Source organism: Falco cherrug, chromosome 12 (assembly GCF_023634085.1).
Source record: "Falco cherrug isolate bFalChe1 chromosome 12, bFalChe1.pri, whole genome shotgun sequence".
NCBI lineage: Eukaryota > Metazoa > Chordata > Aves > Falconiformes > Falconidae > Falco > Falco cherrug.
Window position 1 is genome coordinate 5,801,017 of NC_073708.1, and position 22,014 is coordinate 5,823,030.

The window sequence follows — 22,014 nt, forward strand, 5'->3', positions numbered from 1 at the left end:
TTATGCCTGATCTCTGCCCAACCTCCACGTTCACTCTCCTGTCCCCCCGGGTGCAGACACATGTATTACCTTACCTGAGAGCTGCCACTGAAGCCTGGGGACTGGCTATACTCCGTGGAGTCAATGAGACTACTGCAAAACCAAGAGAAATAGTCTGCTTAAATCACTGTACAACCATCCTTTATCGTTTTTAACCTGTTTACTATTCTCCCCTTTACATCCTGCAGCATACTTGCCATTGAAATCCATTTTACAGACAGGGAACACAAGGTTATTTTTTGTCTGGGAGGATTTTTTTCTTTTTTTAATACAGGGATCTCCTACAGCAGAATGCTGTCACACACAATTACGTGTAGTCCCATCTAATAATTTCTAATTAGAATGCAAAAGCATATCTTTTGTATGAAATACACAGGATGAGATATTTTGAAAATAACATGCTACCATTGGTTTTCAGTTCCTTTAAAAAAAAAAAAGAAGTTTAATGCCATGGCATTTGAAACAGCACTGTGAAGAGAAAAGCTAGAGAAATCAGCTTAAGACAGACACCAATATTCCAGACATATCTGAAGACAGACAAAACTGACAAGTAATGAAATACAGAAATAAACTAGAAAATACTGATAGCCAAGATTACTATTATTAGAAAGTGCTATACCATATATAGCTACATAGTATCTATAATGACTCAACATACCTTAGATACACGTTTTCAAAATGTAGCACAGATATGCAAACTCAAGATATTTAACTTTCAAAACTGCAAAAGGTTATACTGATATAAGCAGAAAACATATGCAAGAATACTGAACCACCTATGGGCAAAATATTTAGCTCTCACAGTAAGACACCAGAGCCAGATAAAAACACCCTTATGACTCCAATTCAAAATACTTTTAGGATAAATAAAAGGTTACTACACAAGAACACCATTTTATTAATTATCCAGAACCCGTTACAAACACCACCACAATCATTTCTAGAAGTCTTTATAACTCACTTGCTTCTGCTACGTCATTTGGACAGAAAAGAAACTATCTGGGTTTGTTATTCTCAGATTTATGAGGTAACCTTAGATTTAAACATTTCTTGGGAAAACTGAAGGTTTCTTTAAAAAGCTGCTAGAATACTGATAAAGGTTCCAGGTTCTTTTGAATAGATGATTGTACCTATTGACATTTGCCTAAATGCTGCTAGAACTGATGCACAGATTTGCCATTCTTGGTCACAAAACAAGTGGTTTGGCTGAATTGCCAGTCAGGGAACCTGTAAGTCTAAAAGGATGAAACAGTGGTACTAGTGCTTAAATGTTTCTGAATGTTTTAAGGCTCTCCAGGAGGTGGAAGGAAGTAGAAAAAGAAGATGAGAGATGATTTTAAAGTCTCAGTGGTTAACTTCTAAAATAAGATTGATTTGGCTTCTGTTACAGGCAAGACAAAAGCTGCAAAACAAGAAAATCTGAGAGATAAAAATCATTGTTTGCTGCAAGCTATTGCAAGGGAGAAAACAGCAGAGCTGTTTCAGCCATGGTCAGGGATAATGAACTTTAAATTAGAACGTGGCCACATGAAATAATGAAACACATACAGCACATCCTGCCAGGAACTGCATGAACAACAGTCTCTGCTGGAAAGTGATGAAAAAGTACTCCATTCTGAGACAGGTACAGTGGCAATTAACAGCAAAACACACAGAACTTATAGCATCTGGTCTCATTTTGCTGCAGGTTGTCTGGTGATGTAAAGCCTTCAAGAAAGCAGACGTAATCTCCCTAACCAGAATACAAATTCAAAGTCATTTCTGTGCAGTGCCTGTAGCCGAGTTAACTGGCATATGCTTGAATGTTTTTCCTTTTAAAAACAGGAAGCAAATAATCAGAAAATCACAAGAGCTCCCTCTGAATTCTTTTTAAAAAGCTGTAACATTAGGTTCAGTTAGGAAATTCAGCTACACTAACATGACAGATTTAAAAACCTGTAACAACAAAAACACTGCAACCCATGGACTATAAATCCCATTTGTTACACCTTTAGAGGGGCAGAAGGGGGTAATTAGAACAAATGGAGGGGAAGGAGATCAGGATTTTACCAACTAAATCAGAGTTACCAAGACACTAATTTTTAGATCAGAATTTTCCTCCAGAAATTGTTAGTGACAGTGTTATTGCTATTACTCATGAAGACACAGTCACAGAGAAGTTGCTTATTTGTATCTCCTGTTTGCACCATTTACTGGTAGCAAAAGTAGCATGCGCACCTGTTCAGAAAAAACATACAGAGAACTATTTGTTCTTTTCCCTTATTCTTCCCCTCTTGTTCTCTATTAGTATACAAACCCAGCAATCTGCAACACTGTAAACAAGTGCTGTGCTATTACCCAATTTAATATTTCATCATACCCTGTACAGGCTTAAGGGAAAACACGTGTTTCTCGAAGCCTAGAATGTATTGAACATGATAACCATACTTTTTTTTGCTACAGAACTTAAGGAAGATGTGGGCAGGCATAAAAAAATTTCACATTTTGATGTTAAGAGTGTGGGAGAAAAGCTACAAACAAGAAATAGAGAATTAATGAAGCAAGCCTGAGATTTAGAGGAAGTAGATGAATAAGGGGCAAGTCACTAGAGACCAGATAAAAACAAACTCTCAAGAACTCTATTTTCTTGAACTTTAAATTCAAAGGCTAAAGAGATTTTTCTTTATCTGAGTACAGGTCTGTGATAACCTTGTAAAAAATTCTACCAATGTCTTACAGTACAATTATATTTCATTAGCAGGGTGTTCAGCATGTTAACAAGTTATATTCCAATTTAGATATACCATTTTAATTCACTGATAAGTCATACAGTCTCCACAAGTTTAATAACATTTTAACATGGAAGGGCAACCACCTCAAACTATATTTGTATTTCATTCTTAGTGGTTCACAGCATCTCTAAAATACACTTCAGAGATTAAATATTTCAGTTAACAGAGCTGAAAAGAAATCAGCATATTTTGAAGCTCCTATCAGTTGTTCTGCAGCATTCTTTCCAAGGTGGAATCAAAGTTACAGTTTTTGAGATACTCTCCAAAACTTACATTTAATGTTGAAAAGAAAATTAATTTCAAGTGGTAGACCTTTAATGGAATCCGAGTTCTGGTAATTCAAATCAATTCAATTACTTGATTTACACAAAAGTGTCAGGGATAGGGCAGAGACAGAGGTTACAAGAGTCTGGCAACAACTGACACCTATTCAGACACTTCATGTATTATTTTCTCTTTAACAACTCAAGACTACTTAACACAGGAATATCACAGAAAAAAAAACCAAACCCACACAGAAAAGGGATCTTCAAGCTGAGAGAAAAGGCCCGTCTCACATACTGTAGAAACCCCCTAAATATCCTATTATATCACACCTTTTTTTTTTTTACTATTGGTATTTTGTACCAAAGGAAAAGCCCAAAAGTTCAAGACACAGCCAAGATGGAACCAGACAGGCATAAGAAGATGGGGCAAGAAAGAACCAACGGTCTCTGCACCTGCCATGGTCTAACCCACCACCATCTTCCAGCAGACCTCAGGTGAAGCACATCAATCCAAAGTCACTAAAATATTTTGGATGTTATCTTTTTAAAAGCAGGAATGAGAATGATTGACCCTAGGGATGTGAAATAAACAGGCATAAAGGAATAAACGGAAACCTCAGTAGGTTGTGATACTAGTGTAGGTATCACACAGCAGATTCCACTGCCTGCCCACCCGTGTTCCCCCTGCCCCCAACTCTTCCACCAGAACTCTTGGGCTTAAAACATTACTGCAGCTGCCAACAGATAAAGTTCTTTGGTAGCTTGTTTATTAGCCTGGCTCAAGTAAGGGGCACATTTCTACTCATAAGTACAATCTCCTGTTAAATAGAGAAAGGCTTCTAGGCCTGAAGGCTTTCAACACATAACAAATTCAGCCCAACCAACACTCAAGCTTTCCCCAAGCATCAGTACCATGAAGCAAACAACAAGCAATCTATTTAATAGCCAATAACCATTAAACTACTAGTAGAACCCAGCAAGTATCCCATCAGCTTCACAAAACTGTTTCTTGGCAGAAGAGCAGCAACCCACACAAAAAAGCAACGCACCTGCACACAAAAAATTAAACAAGCAGTGAAGAGCTGAATAACAAACAGTTCCCATCCATCCTGGCCATATTCCTGTGCTTTCCCTCAGGACCAGCCAGGGCTTCACAGAAACATGAGAAATTCTGGTCTCAGTGTCCAGAAATAGCATCTTTGTACGAAATCCCAGCCAACAGTGCTAGGCTCCTTACCAGAGCACTTATCTAAATCTCCACAGGGGAGAAAATCTGATCATTTTTTCTTACTTCTGGGCTATTAAGTTTAGAGCTGCTAACTGCAGAAAAAGTACCAGTACAATTTCATAACAGAAGTCAACAGTTTAGAGAACTCTTAATAGTAGAGATAGAGATTATAACTCACTAATGTAACCTGGCCCTGTGATGCAAGAGCTTTCTTACAATAAGAAGACATGGCTATAAAAGGAGGGCACTTCAAACCCTGGCATATGCAACTTGGACACAAGAAGTACCTGCAATTTTGCCATCAAGAAACCAGACTATGCGATATTCCAGACAAAAATCCAGATTGAAAATGTTCTTAGAGGCATTTCATTAAATCAAAACAGACAGCAGATAAACAGAATCAATACACTGTATGTTTTAACTTTTGACCCTGTCAGCCCATACCTTTAGCCATTCACAGTGAGTGGGGACACCAAAGGACACCAATATCATACAAAATTAAGACTTTCACACGTCAAGTAGAACTGCTTAATGTTCAGAAAAGGTAGCATGTATTTAATAGTAATGTTTCACACCATAGCCAAGCCTTATGACTCAAGTTCTCTGATCCACACACTACATTTAAAAGCATCAGCTTTCCACAGCATCTGGTTTAGAGTAGACTTTTCATCCCACTGCAGACTCTGGTGGCTTCTTCTTCACATATAATTTTATACCGATCAAAAACAAAAGGTGTAAATATGGCACAGCACTGAAAACTGGTTTTGCTTGTGTTTTGCCCATGGCACGGAGAGGACTAGCAAGCACAGTGCAACATGTACAGCTTGGAATACAAATTCTGACTTGTGAGCTCCATACCTGTGTGAAGGTGAGGGAGCCTCGAACTGTGGCACCGTACTGTCCTCACTGACTGGGGAGTACAAGCCACTCATCTCCTGGAACAGAAAGCCATGTTACAGCAAAGCTGACAAAACATGAATAGTAGGCACTGCCTAATGTATGGTGTTCACACAGTAATTTTTTGTTTTTCTAAGCAGTTAACCAACTGTATCTATATTTATTCAACTCTCACCTAGAAGTCTTTACTATACCCGAAGAAACACTGATTTTATTTCCCCCTCCCAGTTATCATTCTAACAGAATTTCAAAAAATCCTAAACTGTGGCGCTTTTTGCCCCCAGATAGGCAGTTCTGGCGTTTAAGCTCAAAAAAAAAAATCCATGCATTTGGTTACCATCCAGTTGTTTCTAACCCAGCACCTCCCTTAAACATGGCAGAACAAACAAGCTGTAACTTTATTTTTGAGCTTGGTGCAAACTTATCTAAGAGCCTTTGGAGCTGGAAAGTAATACTGGATATGTGTCACAGCAACAACAGCCACGAGACAATAGGGCAAAGGTGGTATCACACCCCAGACTTTAAAAAGGATCTAACAGTTTTCCATGGGGCAAGTACAGAAGAGACAGACTTTGCACATAAACTTGGCTTTGCCATTGCCAGACTAAATCACTGCTGCATACCCAGTGTGAGACTGCCTTTCATCCGTTTTAGAAATGGAAGCTATGCAGGATGCTGCAGCTCATTAGTTAGGGGGGCAAAGTGTTCCAGGACAACATTAGTGGTGCTTTTCAAATTCCCACTAGGTGCCCATTAATTGTCAGGTAGAAAGTAGGATATTTGTGACAAGAGGGATCCCAGGCTTCAGAGGTCAGAACCAAGGTCACTATCACACACCTGACAGGTACCCCAGCTCCAGACCACTGAAAAGCCTGATTAAAGAACAGAAAAGTAGGTAGCAAGATATTCTTCAACAGATCCCACAGCTTTGGGAATAGCTTTTCCTAGATCTGAAGGCCTATTTTACCAGTCTCAAGGAAACTTGCTATAACATGAGATTTATATATATAACAAATTTATTGCCCAAGAGCTGAGAAACATTTAGGGAAACAGGTCTGAAAAATGCCGTTATCTACCAAGTTAAAATTTGTGTAGCTACCAGCTGAAGGGAAGTTTCTGCAGTTGTCAGTTCTATTTGTATTTTGGTAATTCCTCAGCATGTGTATAAATTGGAAGTGAAGAAATCTAGAAGGCTTTTAGGCAGTGGCTGGGAGCTTATGTTGACTGCTCAAGACAAGCAAGAAGAGAGAAGCAGACCTGCAAACTGATTCACAAGAAGCTTTAAGGGAATGCTATTTTGAGAGGTGGCAGTCTGATGCATTCCTGAAACATCAGTTTCCTATTCAAAGATCAAACTACTAGAATGATTAGAGGGAAGGACCAAGGAGGAACCTAAGGACTCAGTAAGGACAGAAGGATTGAGTTGATGGGTTTACAAACACTTGGAGAATAATTCTTAGCAAAAAATCTCAAGAGATTCCCATCATTAAAGAATTAAGATAATTATAGCAGGAGGCAGCAGATTGCTTCTGTTCCGATATGCAGAAGGCACTGGTCCTGCTCCCACCCAGTTTCTGCATCACAGCTCTCTTGTGCACCCCCCAGTACCTCTCCATTTTAAGAGTGGCACACTGCTAAGATTTAAGCAGCCTGTGCAAATAGCCAGAACACTGCAGCATACAAAAATCCTAAGTTATGATCAATACAGTGGCTGCTGATTTCTAGCAATTATTCTAACTTAATACCAACACAAAGAAATTGAAATATATGATTATATGAGTTAGGTTTCAACAAAGCCCCCTCTTACCAACCTGCAGCTTGCACACATCAACTAAATGAACAAATTAAAGAAAGAGCATCATCTGTTCATTTTCCCATTACTGACTCAAATGCCATAAATTTAACACAGCAGCCCCAGAGCAAAGCAGACAGCTTGATGAAAATGAAAAATTGCCAGAGTCAGAACAATGTCTGGGCACCTCACCTCTACTCGTTTAATATCTTCTTCGAGAACACTTAGCTCCTTCTGGATCTGCTCCAATTGCTGTGGATAAGAGAACGGGAGACATCTAAATCAATCTGCACTGCACCACCAACAGGGTAAATTACAATCTTTTCAGAGAGGAACCCGAACCATCTTAACTGGCATGCTACACAATTCAAAAGTCACTAGGAAGTTCATATGCATAGATTAATATAAGGGATGCACGCAAACCATGTTTAAGATAAAGTAGTTATTGTGGAAACTGCAAAACAAGAGCACGAGGTACTTTGATATCCATCACCTGGAGACACACATAATTGAAAGTAATACTATTATGCTCCTCTAACATCTTTCATGCAAGGTATTGATAACTGGTTCACAAACACTGAATGTAATTAGAAAAAAAAAACACCATGCAAGACAGTGATCATTTCACCTTTCAACAAAATACAAAATGCTTTGCTAAAAGGTCTCAAGAGTCTCTTGCTAGCAGTCAACCTGCCATTTGTCAATTTAAACTTACTGATAACTTTTTCTAATAGGCAAAACCCCACCTATTATGACCATGGAAAGATTTGCTTCTGGCACCAAGCAAGCACCACATGGCATTTCTTTCAAAGGTATGGTGTAATCCAAGGTAAGTATCACAAACTCAAATCAATTAGAGGGCTATCCCTGAAAGGGTCAGAAGCGGACTTCCCCTCTCATCAGCCAACATTTTCCCTTCTTTGTGTCACACAGGATTTTTCAAGTTTTTCCAATTACTTTTCAGTCAGCCAGCAACCTGGCTTCACTCACCTCTAGCAACTATGAAGCCACAGACCTGACAACTGCTCACCCCTAAGCGAGAACATCATCTACTCACCAGCTCCAATTCTCACCCTCATTTAGAAGACATGTCCCATCCAAACACCCACAGAGCCTATACTCACCCTTGCAAGCCTCACACATGCACTTCTCTAGGCAAGAGCTCCAAGCCTAGACGTAAACAAACAAAACTCAGCTCCAATGCGTGTCTGGTTCACTAAGACACACCAGTCTAACAAATACACTGAGAACTGCAAGTCCACCTGACTCCTCAATTCACAACAAAAATCTACAGACAGCTAGCACTGTGGCCTGTGAACAGAAGCTGCTAACAAGTTAGCAAGTCCGCTGAAAGCTTAAGTACAACACATTCTCTAAAGGCCAGGCAAGTTTCTGTCATTTTTAATTTACAAGGGAATATCAAATTACCCAAATCCAAAGTTACTAGTATTGCAAGACATTACTCTTAGTATGACACTCTCAAAAACATTTGGCAAGCTACTCCCAAGGACTTAGTCACTTGAGTGTTTAAGCTTGATCCTTTAAGTGGTAGAAAGTTTTGCTTAAACAAAACCCCAAGTTAAACCCTCTATTGATCAGCATTCCAAATATCTGTGTGCTCTGCATTAGATAATCCACCATTTTAATTTACTTTTTCAACATTAAAAAAAAAAGCTTCTGTCCCTGGAGAGAGGAGAAGAAAAGACTGCTGGGTCCACTCCTATTTAACATGGCTTCTTCTTCCTTGGAATGAGATGTGGTATTTATATCCTAATCTTTCTACTCCACAAGTTTCCATTTATATTTAATTTGAGTCACAGATAGCACAAGTTTAATGGTTTAAAACTAGACTGCCACGCATAATTTACAGACCACACCACAACAGAGAATTCCATTCTCACTTGTGAAACCTACAGCAAGAATAGCAGGTGGTGCTATAGCTCCAAGATTAGCGGTAAAGTTAAGTGACACTTGCACAGCATGGGTGCTGCCTGTACTCAGCCCTAGCAGACAAATACCATTAGTCCCCCACTTTTGTAAATCCCATTTTAAAAAGTTACAAAACCACTTCGAAGTTCCAAAGTTACAGCAAGGAAATTAGCTATTCTGCAACATACTGGCTCACAGCCAAACTGGATAACTGAAAAACAATTGACAGCTATTGCCATCACATAAACAGGAGACCTTTTTATAGGAACAAGAGATACCTTTTTACTGGCCAGCTTTTCACTAACTGCTACACAGAGCCAAAAGTATAAGATCTGGGACTTCATTTACTAATCCCTCCTTCAGTTACAGTAAGGTAAGCAATTTGAACCTACCATAAACTTACCCAACAGTAGCAAGCCTAAAAACTAGGCAAGTGTTTCATGCTTATTTTAGGAAAGGTCTTCTCATACCATCAGCATCAAATGAGTTACTAATGCCCACTTTGAGGCTTTTTTTTTTCCAGTAGGTTGGCTGAAGTGTTCCACAGTTTAGCTTTAATCTATGAAAGACCTTAAATCAGTCCACATTCATTCCAATTAAACTTTGAAAAATGAGCCTACTGATTTATAATTGCCAGCCATTGAGGGACATTAAGGAAAGATAAATGAATTACAGTCCTTGCAGTGTATCCAGATTTATGGGCCCTTAATTTGATTTTCACTACGTTTGGCACAGAAAGCAAGCCAAGACCTGTCCCAGTGATGGGCAGAATCATGCCTGTCAAACTTCAGATAAAGTCAGCAAAGAGAATGAACACTGAAACATATGCTAAAATAGAGGCACATACTATAAACTTTCTTCTCAGATACAGATGCTTTCCCAGAACGGAAAAGGCCAATGTGAACAAGGAGAAAGTTTCAATCCAGCAGTTAAACCTCATCATACCAACTCCACTGCATGAACTATACAGTAAAGTAGGTATATTAACATCCTGGTCCCAAGTTACTCACAAACGCATACATACAAAAGAAAAACAAAGACCTCTAAACAGCCTAAGTTTCTTAATAATCACTGGAAAAGGGATTTCAGGCATAAAAGTCAAGAAGGTACCACAGTAGGAAACACAGGCTCTTTATCATTCTTTTTAGGTAACCTTTCAGACCCAAACCCCTTTCACACCCACAAAACACTCCCCAAATCCCTCTAGTTTGAATCTCAAGCCATCTTAGATACATGCGCAAAGAGTTCTTCAAAGACAGCTCTCAGTCTGGACTACATTGGTGGGAAGCAAACCCCTGGTTAGAGTTGCTCAGAGGCAGAGACATCCTACCATACTACTTCCACATAAGACTCTTGGGTGGAAATACTAATTTGAACTTATACAATGCTAAACACCGGGACACTGTCAGTGTGTTTTCAGTTGGCTATCTACAAGTGCAGCTGGGCACAGCACTGAGGTTTCATCCTTGGGCTTCCTGCTTGTCCTGGGCCAAGGGCCCCTCATGAGGCAGTGACTTCATTCTTTACATTTGTACAGCAGACAGAAAGCAGTTCTGACTGCATCTCCTGGTGCCAGTTCTAAACATATGCAAAAAAAACCCTAAAAGCTCAACAGAGCCTCCCAGTGCCACACAGACAGCCTAGAAAGAAACAGCCTTGAAAAATGCATAAGGGAGTCATACACCCTTGACCAACTGTCTTTCCAATTCTAGAAAAAGCATAAGTAAAGAACAACAGAAGTTATTTTCTACAGAAATACTGTGAAATCCCCAACACTATTCAACTGAGGGGCTTAAACAGACCATCTGGATTCATGCTTTTGAAAGCTCAAGTCACATTATGCTCAATCACACACACCTTTAAGGCTCTGATCCAAACCCCTCATGCATTCATCACAATACACACTGTAGAACAAGACAAACAGATGTGACCACTACCAGAGGGAGCATCTTTTTTTCCCCAGACACACATAGCCATTGTACCAACCAGGACAGGGCAAACAAGTATCATCTGTCCAGCCGAGGACGACAAACCAGGTAGCCTCCACAGATAATCCCTTCATTCTATCCCACAATTTCAACCATCCAACATGATTCTCTTCCTACTTCTTCCATCAACTATTGCTGTAACAAACTTGAGTGTAAACTTAAGTATCAACAGCTGAACCTCTCCTAAAGGTACCCAGCGAAATGAACTTCTTCCTGCAGAACTATGTACCTCAATAACAACTATACAGGAGTAAGATCAATTTCTTTCTCTGGAAACCAGTTGAAAGTTTTGTCTGTCTCCGGGTTTTCCTTCCATTATTGCTTTGAATACAGAGCCTGTTATACCAGGCAACTACGGCAAGGAAGTAATCTTCAGAGTTTAGAAAGATTTTAGCCCTCTTGTAAGTCTCACTTATTTTGATGTAACACTTCACTGTTACAAAGTCTTCCCACAAAAAGAAGAGGTTTAAGTTAGAAAGATAAGAACACCTGAGCCACCACAAGTTACTTTCTTTGGTGAAACATGGCATCCAGGCTGTAGACACACTGGGCAGTCCATCTATAACACATTTATCTGCAGGGAGTATTACTTCTCTCCGATCAGTATTTCCTCCAGATAGCAAATGTTTCCTCTTAACCGCGGTAAAGCTAAGAGAAAGGTTTGAGAATATCCTGGTTAACACACAGAATTCCTAAAGGTAGGAGATGCCTGGCTGATCAAAAATACATTTCATATCTTGAATTTTCCTCCCCCTCATTTAAATCCTCCAGTTTGGGTTGCAGGAGTAATGCTTTGAAGACTTACTGATAGGGTCCGATAGAAAAATGTCAAAAGAGACAAATATCTAGGGCAGGGAACAAAGCTGTCTAAACATTTAGATTAATTGCCTTAAGAGTTTAATACATCTCTGTACATACCACTTAGCTCCTAGTACTAGGGTGCCCCCTCTTTCTTTGGAAAGACCTGTCCCCTGCAGAAAGGGGTCTGCTATTATACACTGATATTTATACAATAATCTCTAGCTTGCTGCTCATATACTACCTGTATCCTTGGCTTATCATCACTGCAGTCAGAGCTCATCTCCCATTGAGTAGCTTAGAAATGCAAATAGATTTAAAATAATCAGTTAAAGTGCAGTGAATAGGAGGGAGATTACTATAGCTATAAATTCACCTTAGGAGTCCTGGAACATAATCAAGACTATATGACAACATAAGAGCATGACTGATTTCTAGATCTGTCACCTCCTCTTGCTTACTCATTAGTTCATCCATGTGTGTATGCGCAGAACAGTAAGACTTGACAGGTGAAGCGATTAACACAAGGTAATGACATCCCTGGAGAATTCATGCTTATAATTCCCTGCAATTATCCTACAATAACTAATAACTCCTCTTATTTTTAGTATTTAACATGCTTACAATATGGAGTAAGTGAAGACAGCTGGAGAGATACATACACTTAAGGCTGGAAAAAATTATAGCGATTCTGCTGAGCAAGCACTCAGCGCCACCAAACTGAGACACTTCAGGGTTACCTCTCTGTCCCAGGATGTTTACCATCTAAAAACAGCCCCAGGCATTAGCAGATGTGCAAGAGGGTTTTTTTTGTTAGAGAGACTTAATGTGATATTATTAGAAAGCAAAAGCCCACGAAACATAAAAACAAAGTGACAGCTGCCAAGAGAAACATGAATGCACCTAGGGAACATCACCTGCATGTTGTTGAACTTCATTTGTGATACTAATAATTAAGCTCAATTGTCTTTCAGTAAGCAATGGCGCTACTTCACAGATATAGCATACACCCTCCATCAGGTAGCTGAGCTAACAAAGTTTTAGGACAAAATATATATATATATAATACATATGGTAGTGTCTAACTTCATTTCAGATCCTGACAGTTAGTAAGGCCTCTTTTTAAAGAGATAAAATTCTCCCCAGTTTTATATTCTTGTATTACCCGATATTATCAGTGCTCTCACAAAGCATTCAAGATGAAAGAACATGTGATCATATGAAAGTAAACAAAGTTAAACTTGCAAAAGTATTTATGCAACACAGCTAAGCTAACAGCATTAAAATTCTGGCATGAAAATATGAATTTTAAAAAGTCATGAGCTGTTGCATTTTGTTTCCCTTGAAAACAGGAATAAAAAACCCGAAATTGTTTCATTATTAAAAGTGACCTTCCAGACTCCTTGTACCCTTGGTTTCAACAGAAGAGACCGTTGGATAAAAAAAATTGGGGAGTGTGCATTCAATTAACTGTGCACACATACAGAAGCCATGCTAAGTTTGCCTTAGAGACAACTAACTATTGCAGATGATGGATACATTTTGGAGGGGAAAAACACATCTGTTATTTTGTTGGAAAAGTATTTAAGCTTTAGCTGTTTTAGCCATTTTCAATCTTTTTCAAAGTAAGAAAATGTTTTACTATTGCCAAGGATTTATTTTTTTGCCACATTGCCACAGGTCAAAAAGAAAACAAAATATATTAAGAGAAAGGACTTGCAAACACCTTTGTGCAAAAAAACATGCAATAAATTTGAGCTTGAAAGATCAATGTTTTGGAAAGTTCTGAACACATCAAAACAGGATTTCTAATAGAAACTTCTGCAGGTGCTGAACCTCACCTTTTTCTCTTAGAAAAAGTTATAAAAGTGCAAGAAATAGGTATTTGTCAGAATACCTGACTACAACAATATTCTGAATGCTTAAGCACAAACCTATAAACATACAGTTTTCTTTAGATATAAACCCCCTCCAAGAAGCTCAAAAGTCACCACAGCTTGAAGGCAGGAGAAAAAAACCCTCACAAATCTTATGAGTGAAGCAAGCGAAGAGGGTTACATATGGTTAACTATATGCTCTCAATATATTATGAAATTATACTAGTACACCAACTCTAAGGCAATATCTGTATCAACTAACAAAGTACCTAGTCTCTCTGCCAGAACTTGCAGTATGTAATAAGTAAAACCTGTTAATAAAATTGTGCAATAAAGTTACCAAGGAATATTACATTCCTTTAAACTTTCAAGCAAAAAATTTGAAACAAGCACTGTCATATACAAAAGAAGCTTTTTTATTTTTAAGTTCTTAAATGTTACAGGCTATGGCTTACTAAGTGAAATTGCATTTACTCTGCAGTCATCTTTACTAGAACCAGGTTTGAATTAGGAAAGTAAAAAAAGGTAGTGTTCCTCCCCAAATAAAGACTGTTCATATGACTCAGTTATGTGCCGTACATTGTGGAAGTGTTCCAGGGCCTGAAGTGTTCTTTAAGTTCCATTTGTACTTAAACGGTCACGTGTTACAGCATCAAAAGAAACTACACTGAAGTTTGAAGCTCTGATAATGCAGTAAAGCAGAAGAGGGTTATTAATATGGCCACTTAAACCCTTCTTCTCAGCTTCCAAACTAGCACCTCATGCTTTCTTCAGTTTGGATACATCTTCTCAACCAGCTTAACGCAAGCCTTTTTTTCCCCCCCAAATAGTAGCTCCTCTTATTATCCACACAGAAAACTCCCTCCAGAAAAGAATACTTGTCACAAACGCCACCAGCTACAGAGAGGACCTTGGCACTTAGTAGAAAGGAAGCATCAGCTGGCTTAGTTTACTCTATGGGTATAGGTTTGTGACTGAAGACAGATTTTGGTAGTTTTCTAAAACTATCCTACTGACTGGTCTGCATTTTCCATGATTCTACCCACTGGTTTTCATCTTTCTTATCCCAATCAAGTAAAAAGACAGACTGCCATCAGACTTGCTGCTAAGTCCCCATTTCCCTCAAAATAAATGGCAAGACCAGACGCTAACCACTATGGCAAGGCAAGAACTGACAGGCCTGCACAGAGGTCTTTGGAGATGTGACAGTCTGCAGAGGAAGTCTTGGAAACGGAGGGAACACATAAGCAGGGACACAGGGAATCTGAAATAAGCCATGTGTCCCAATAGGTTTCAGGATGTTCCCAAGACTGTAGAGGATCTGCAGCCAAAATTAAATTTCTTTAGCCTTTAAAGAGATTCTGTCCATGTACATTATTACTAAAGCAAAGAGGCAGATACAATGAGATGGGAAAGGGTTCCCAGCTGCTTAAAATCAGTGGTGGGCCACTGTGCTATAGTATGTTAAAAACCAGAAGCTACACAATTTCCCTTCCCTTCACCCTTCCCACTCAGCACATGCAAACTAAAGGAGGTGTCAACAGCCCTTCCTTCTGGGAGAGTTGTTCTCAGTTTCAACTGGGAGGGGAGAAACCAAAGTCATCACTGACTTTATGGTACTGCCCCAAACACTCTTACACTTGAATCACCACAGGACTCCTCACAGAAGAGCACCCTGCTAAGTTGTGCATGAACCTCCAGAAGCACTTCCTGCTCAATTCACCTCCTAGACAAAGGCAGCATGACCAGGAAATACCTTAATGGTCCTTCAAGCTGCACTGAATCCTGATGGAAGGTGTTTAATGAATGCTGATTAACAATGGCTAGAGCCTGCATTACTTCTGTAGTGGTCAAGCTTCTGAAATTCTTTGCATAATACTAAAGACTACAAGAAATTTCTTGAATACAAGAAAATAAAAGGAGATATTCTGAAGATCTGAGAGGTGTTTGTAGACTGAGTCACCATAAAGTAACTTGTACCAGCACTCAAAAAAATGAAAGCTAAGATACCTCAATGGTTTTGAGCAAGGCTTGTATCTTTACTGTTTAAGTAAAAATAACTGTAATACCTATTTCTCCTTTTTTTCCAGCCCTGAAGGATCAAACAAATAGTATGCTTCATAGTGAACAGAAGTGGAAGCGTGCCATTTTGTCTTCACCAAGACGTTAAGTATGGAATATCTTGGCTCATTTTCCTTTGACATTAAGATATCATAATAATATCAGATATAATAAACAGTGTTTTCATCACTTTTCACAGGACATCATGCCTAGACTAGTAGGTCTTATACTCTACAAATGCAGCTTTACCTTTGACTCAGTTTTCCCCTGTAGTTAGTCCCTTTCCATTACCATTGTTGGTTCTAGTCAGAAGGCCATGGATATCTGTTGGTGGACAGACTTCAAACAACTTGCTTTGGGATGATTCCGTAACCAGGCTTTCAACCTATTCTGGACAAGCATTCTTACACCCTTTGCCTTTACATGGCTCAAGTTTGACCTTACAGTCACACTGTTGGGTCTTATGTTCTTCACATCCTTTATCAGAAACCATGACCTCCAAGAAAGCTTGTCCTACCTGTGTCCACAATCATTTTTCTAGGTTTCTGGATTATTTCTGGTATTATGTTTTATACATTGCCTGACATTAAAAATTTTAAGTCCCAAATGATAAAAGACTGTATACATGATTATGGAACCCTCTTGCATTCCTTGAGACATTCATAGAGAAAAAGGAAAGAGCAAATGTATTCTTTTATGGCACAGAATTAGTCATGGCATTTGATACACTAGAAGAAAAAAATTTGAGAGTGACAATTTCACTCCTTCCCCTTCTTTCAGTTTTCTCATCACAGAAAAAAAAAATATGGTTTCAAGAAGTTGATGTAATTTTACAGCAAGGAATCTCTACCTTCCCACATGCTTCACCAGTGTGAGACAGAACGGCAAGTGATTAAAAGTTGAAGCTGTCATATGTAAAGAGTAATTCTCCTTAAAACCCACATGTCCTCTGCCTGAGATTTCCCCAAACACGCCTTGCCTTTCTCTTTGCAGAGGTAATGCCTGGCTAACACATCACTTAAATGAACTGGTAGAAAGCAGCAGAAAGCACCTCACCCACTGAAACACAAAGCAAGTTACCTCTCGTTTGTTTCTCCTGGCAACTTTGAGAAATTCCATAAGGATCTGCAATTGGGCAGCATGGGACTCCTGTAAAACAGTAAATAAGGAAGTGTAACTCTTCCATACGCATTAAGAGAAAACCATTAGTTTTATCTACAGAAATCCAACTTAGCACAGAAACAGCTTTCACTTAGAGGTGAGGAAGAGAAAATAGCTTAAGGCAGTTTTAAGAATGGTAGTTTTACTTTGCCTCACAGGTTTTAAGGTGTTATTTGACTCACAACAAGTTTTTACATGAAGGCAGAAATTGTAACACCTCTTGTTTGTGCATTACTGAAGACTAGTAAGTTGAGATGTGTTTCAGGTTTTTTGGCTGCTGCATCTGAAATCGGTTTTGGAATACAGGTTCCTCACAGACCCACCTTTACTCTGGAGAATCATTAGCATCCACTTCATGATTAAAAGACTAAATCATTAAGTATTTTATATAAAAACACCTCCCCTCAAAATTAACATTTCTGTTAAGCGATTTCTGAAGATTTCTCCAGAGTGGAAGAAAACAATAAAGCCACTGATGGAATTAAAACAACCCTTTCCAATCTTTCTGTAACAGGTCATTTTCCTTAACCATTGGCTTAATATTTTCACCCAAATTGGCCACAAACTTGACAGGACAAGATAAGAGAAGCACAGGAGAAAAGAAATAAAACCTATATTCCAGCATTAATATAGCCCTAATCCTATTCCAGCATTCCGAGACTTATTTTCACAACCTACCAAAATATTTATTGTTAAAGGACTGTGAACATACACTCAAAAAGAATGAAGACTTAGAAGCACACAGAATCAATAAAAGGAAGATGGGACAGGACAAGTAAAGAGATTAGGATGCAAGACTACTGCTTTTCCGAGGTTATTTTCTTCTTCCCCACCCCGTGACAATAACAAAAGTGAAGCAAGTAAAACTAGAAAAGTTGTTTTAAATTGTTAGTGTCAGATGTGTTTCTGGTTTTTAAGGCTTAATATCCTTAAGAGATATTTCTGCTCAGAAGCATCCATACTTCCATACTCAGTCCTGTGCTGCCTTTGTTTCAGATTTGACACAAGAATGCTTAAGAAAAAACAAAAGAGGTTTTACTCTGAAGTAAAAAACCATACTCCCACCATAACTTCATTGAACCACAATTAAAAAAAGTTATTTACAAGACCCATGCAATAACATAACAGAAAATTTTTGCTAGTAGTCAGTAAACATTTTTGGGTTATTTTCCTTCCGCAAGAACCACAAGTTGTGTAAATATTGACTCTGCAAGAGTAAGATAAGCCATTCCCAAATATGACTTTTCATCACCCGTTTTAAAGCTCCATTAAAATCCACCCTCCTACCTGAATTTCACTAGGCCAGATTTTGTCATCCAGTTTAGTTTAGAAGGTACTGGCTCTCCTAACTAGAAAACAGTCACTTGAGAACAACAGCATGGAATGGCCAGATGCATGAGAACTATCCTAAACCAACTACATTTCAGTTAAGTCCTAGGAACAGCTCACTTCATATTGTATAAATCTTCAAACCAGGCTCATAAACAAGACATCCGAGCTTTTCTTTCAAGCATTAAATACTAAAAAGTCTTCAGAGATGGCACTCATTCAGATTCCATCAATTGTGGCAGATACTAAAAGGTGTTATCTTTTTCACATGTTCATTGAGTTTATTCCTTAACCTATATTTTGGACTTCTTCATGCTTACTACCAAGAAATATCTGATATTTACTTGTGCAACAGTCAATTAGCAAGCATTTTCATATGCACTTCCCTGTTCTGCTAGCCATTTCTCTTATCCTTTTCCATTTTCCCCTGCTTGCTTATATAACCCTGTCATGTCAGCAGCAACACTAAGCACGTTATGGGCATTGCAGTTGAAATGTTACTTTGCTACAAAGGTCAGTGAGATGGTCAACTTTTCAACACCAAAACGCAAGAGAAAATTCTGACTCATTTGGAAACAGAACCTTACTTCAAGAAAATCAAACCCTGAAAAGAGAAAAACTAGACAATGGTGTTCATTTAAATAAGACAAGAGAAACTTCTTACTGCTTCCAACTGCTTCTTCTTTTGCACCAGCAGCTCCAGCATGAGGTTGACGTTAGCCAAGTCAAGATTGTCTTGATCAGTTCCCAAAAAATCTTGAATTATCTGCCACCTATGGCCATTCTAGAAAGAACAAGAGATGTTGGAGAGACAGTGAGTTCAAGCCACCCAGGGCTATATCTAGCAACAGATACTAAAAAGAACACTACAATAACTTCATCCCTTCACAAAATTTCAAAACAATTTTCAGGAATCAAAATTCTCAATTCTACCACATGTATAGGATATAGCTCTTCTGTCTGCTGTGTAACTGCTTATCTTATTTGGGAGATATTTGTGCTTCATGACAGCGCAGCTGCTGCTGCTAGGAAGAGATTATTTCACAGCCACAATTTTATCTGATTTGTGCCCTAGTTTCTGAGATGTTTCTATGGGGAGAAAGAAGAAAAATGTTTATATAAGCTTAGTTGGATTACATCTATCTGAAATACTGTTAAGTGGCGATACCTTTTAATTTTTTTAAGCTAAGTAATAGGTAAGCCCTCATGCTAAATTCAAATGGAAGAAGGTAGTATCAACTTATCTTTTCTGCTTTCACCTCCCACACTACTTCTCTTAAGAGTATTTTCACAGGAAATGTGAGAACTGGGAAGAAGATGGAGCTCAGCAGGTTGATCTCATTTAACCTGTTAGAGCTGAGGACTCCTCAAGGAGCCAGCATACTACTGTGCTGCCCATTCTTCCCTACAGGCTGCTTGGTCTTCTTGTCAGTAGAAAAGTATCTTTTAGTACAGTAAAACCCAAATAATAGGTTAATGCTAATACAGCCTTACATCAAAAAGCCTGAGGAGCCAACAGGAACAGCTCAAATGTCTTTCCCTTCTAAGAAACAAAGCTGGATTAAAAAATCCTGTTCTAAAAAAGCTATGACACTAGATTAAGACATTTAAATTTGCAAGTAGTAAAAATACCATCCAGTCTAAACCAGACATATTCTCAGAAATTGCAGCCTATTTGTATCTACTCAGTTAAGAAAAATAAAATGTAACAACATCCATATGCAACAATTTACACAACTCAACAGAACCTGTGGAAGCCACACAGGTAAAAAAAAAATCATCAATCTGGAACAACCAGAAAAAAATGTAATTTATAAGCAAGTCAACAAGATTTGAGACAAACTAACATATTAATGTACTACTGCTCCACTACTTGAAAAATTTCAAAGATGCCTTAAAGTAATTTCTTCATAGCACAAACCCATGACCGAGAAATGGTGCATTTGCTACAGCACGTCTTGAATTACTTCTCTTAATAGCAGAAGTAATACAAGCAGAGAATAAGCACATTAAGGAGCTAGTACAACAGCAAGGTTTCCCTTTTTAGAGATGTCTGTATTTTTTATTTACTGCCAAGAGGTAGACAACATCGTTTTGGGCACGAAGTCATGGTAGATTTCCATGTACTGGCAGTTATCCAGAACAGATGCATCTACAGGCATGGCTTTTAAAGGTGCACTATGAGAGAGCAGAATCAATTTCCAACAAGTTACTGAACATACCTTCAGGTCAATTGTGTGCATTTTAAACCAGATATGGTTTATGCATATTTTATATTAAATATGGTGTATTCTATAATGAATATTAAAAACTTACTGTAACTAAGCAAGCCAATGAATCCTTAAAGCACCTAAACCATACAACTGCTGAAAACATTGGTTTCTGCAACACAGACCCTAAATTAATAACACTTCAATGGAGGGGGGTTAACTGACAAAACAAGGGCTCTGTAATTGTTAATATTACTTTATAATGTTATCTGTGAATTACAGAAGTCAAGGAAGCCAGACATAGCAGGACAAATATGCAAGTTTCCTGGTTCATGTCATATATTCTTTTTGATCTTAATGTACAAGAGCATCCACTACTGCTGTACAGGGGTTTTCATGAACTGAGAACACAGATCACACTCTGATTCTATGACATGAAGCAAGTCTAGAAGATACCCAGGCAGTTTTATCTGGGATCAGAGCCAGAACACCAGGACTCTGAAAACATCCTTCTCCCTCTTGTGGTTGGTATTTGCCTTCCTCCAATTTCCCTGTAGAACACGGCTTCTCGCACATGATCAGACAAGCGCGTGGCACTACTAGTCATCCATTACTCTCATTGTAGCTGTAATTTCGAACACTGAATGAAAATTATTACCTTTAAACAAGTGTTCTTCCATGGACAGTTTCCCAGGTTATATTCAATACACCATATGACACCTCGCTATGCCAGCGCAGCTTGCCTCTACACATATAACGCTGGCAGGAAGACCGCGAGTTAACAAGGTTGGGGGATCTAGTCCCACTGCCACTGATATTGCTATTATTCCCTCATGAAGCAAGCTAAAGCATCAGCTCAACAGTGTAATTTCTTTTAAGTAAGCCATGTAATGACCCAATTGCTGTACAAAATCATAAAATATAAAGTAAGAAAGTTGGAACATACGGTGCTACTCACTGAATGGTCCAGTTTGAGTCTTTTCTCCTCAGATCTTTGCTTCTGTTTAAGAATAAGTTCATTGACTAAAAAAATATAAGTAATTAGGATGTCAGAGAAGGGATGGATTTAGAGTTAACACCACCAGTACAAAACTCCTCCTCTATATTTTTACTTTAGTTTAGTTCCACAGTAGGTTTATCAGTAATTAAAACAGTAGAACATGCCTCTGCTTTTGTCCTCACAGATTTATTCCTCAGTTTATTTTTGTAAAGTATATAAATATTATCTTAAAATCATCAACTCATACAAAGCCTACATGTTCCCCAAATTGCTTCAGTTCCTTTTGCTAAGCACCCATGGTTCTTTGACAAAGTTTTTCAACTCCAAGGCAGAAGTATATCATAGAAGAGTATGCAGGAGATAAAACATTAACTGGTTTATCACTGGCTGAGAACAAGTACATCTGAACAGAACTTTTTCCTTTAATCACTATGTGCATTTCTAAAGATATATTTTTGCTACAGTTTTATTTCACACCAATTTAGTGAATGGTGCAAAGAGAAAGATAACTTCAACCCTTCCCACACACACAAAAGCTCTTCCACCTCCAACACAGCCCTCAAAGCCCTGAACAGGCACATGGAAGCAATGTTCTCCAGCCTAACATATACTTCCGGATCTGCCTCAGCATCATCTTTGGCACAACATCTCTGGATCTAAATCAGGAT

The 22,014-nt window shown here is 38.5% G+C and overlaps 1 protein-coding gene across 2 annotated transcripts in view; it reads right to left on the reverse strand.

The window, feature by feature from the left end:
• The window catches only part of COP1 (COP1 E3 ubiquitin ligase), a 127,725-nt gene that overhangs the window by 96,816 nt on the left and 8,895 nt on the right, over positions 1-22,014 (reverse strand). Inside the window, exons 4-9 of one of the 2 annotated variants that reach the window (XM_055724421.1) lie at positions 21,305-21,369; positions 18,801-18,920; positions 16,727-16,795; positions 7,186-7,245; positions 5,163-5,239; positions 75-132 (exon numbers count right to left, since the gene is read on the reverse strand). In XM_055724421.1, coding sequence (XP_055580396.1) covers positions 75-132; positions 5,163-5,239; positions 7,186-7,245; positions 16,727-16,795; positions 18,801-18,920; positions 21,305-21,369 — 449 coding nt within the window. Of the gene's footprint in view, positions 1-74; positions 133-5,162; positions 5,240-7,185; positions 7,246-16,726; positions 16,796-18,800; positions 18,921-21,292; positions 21,370-22,014 lie in introns of both variants that reach the window. The other variant, XM_055724420.1, reaches the window with a different exon arrangement.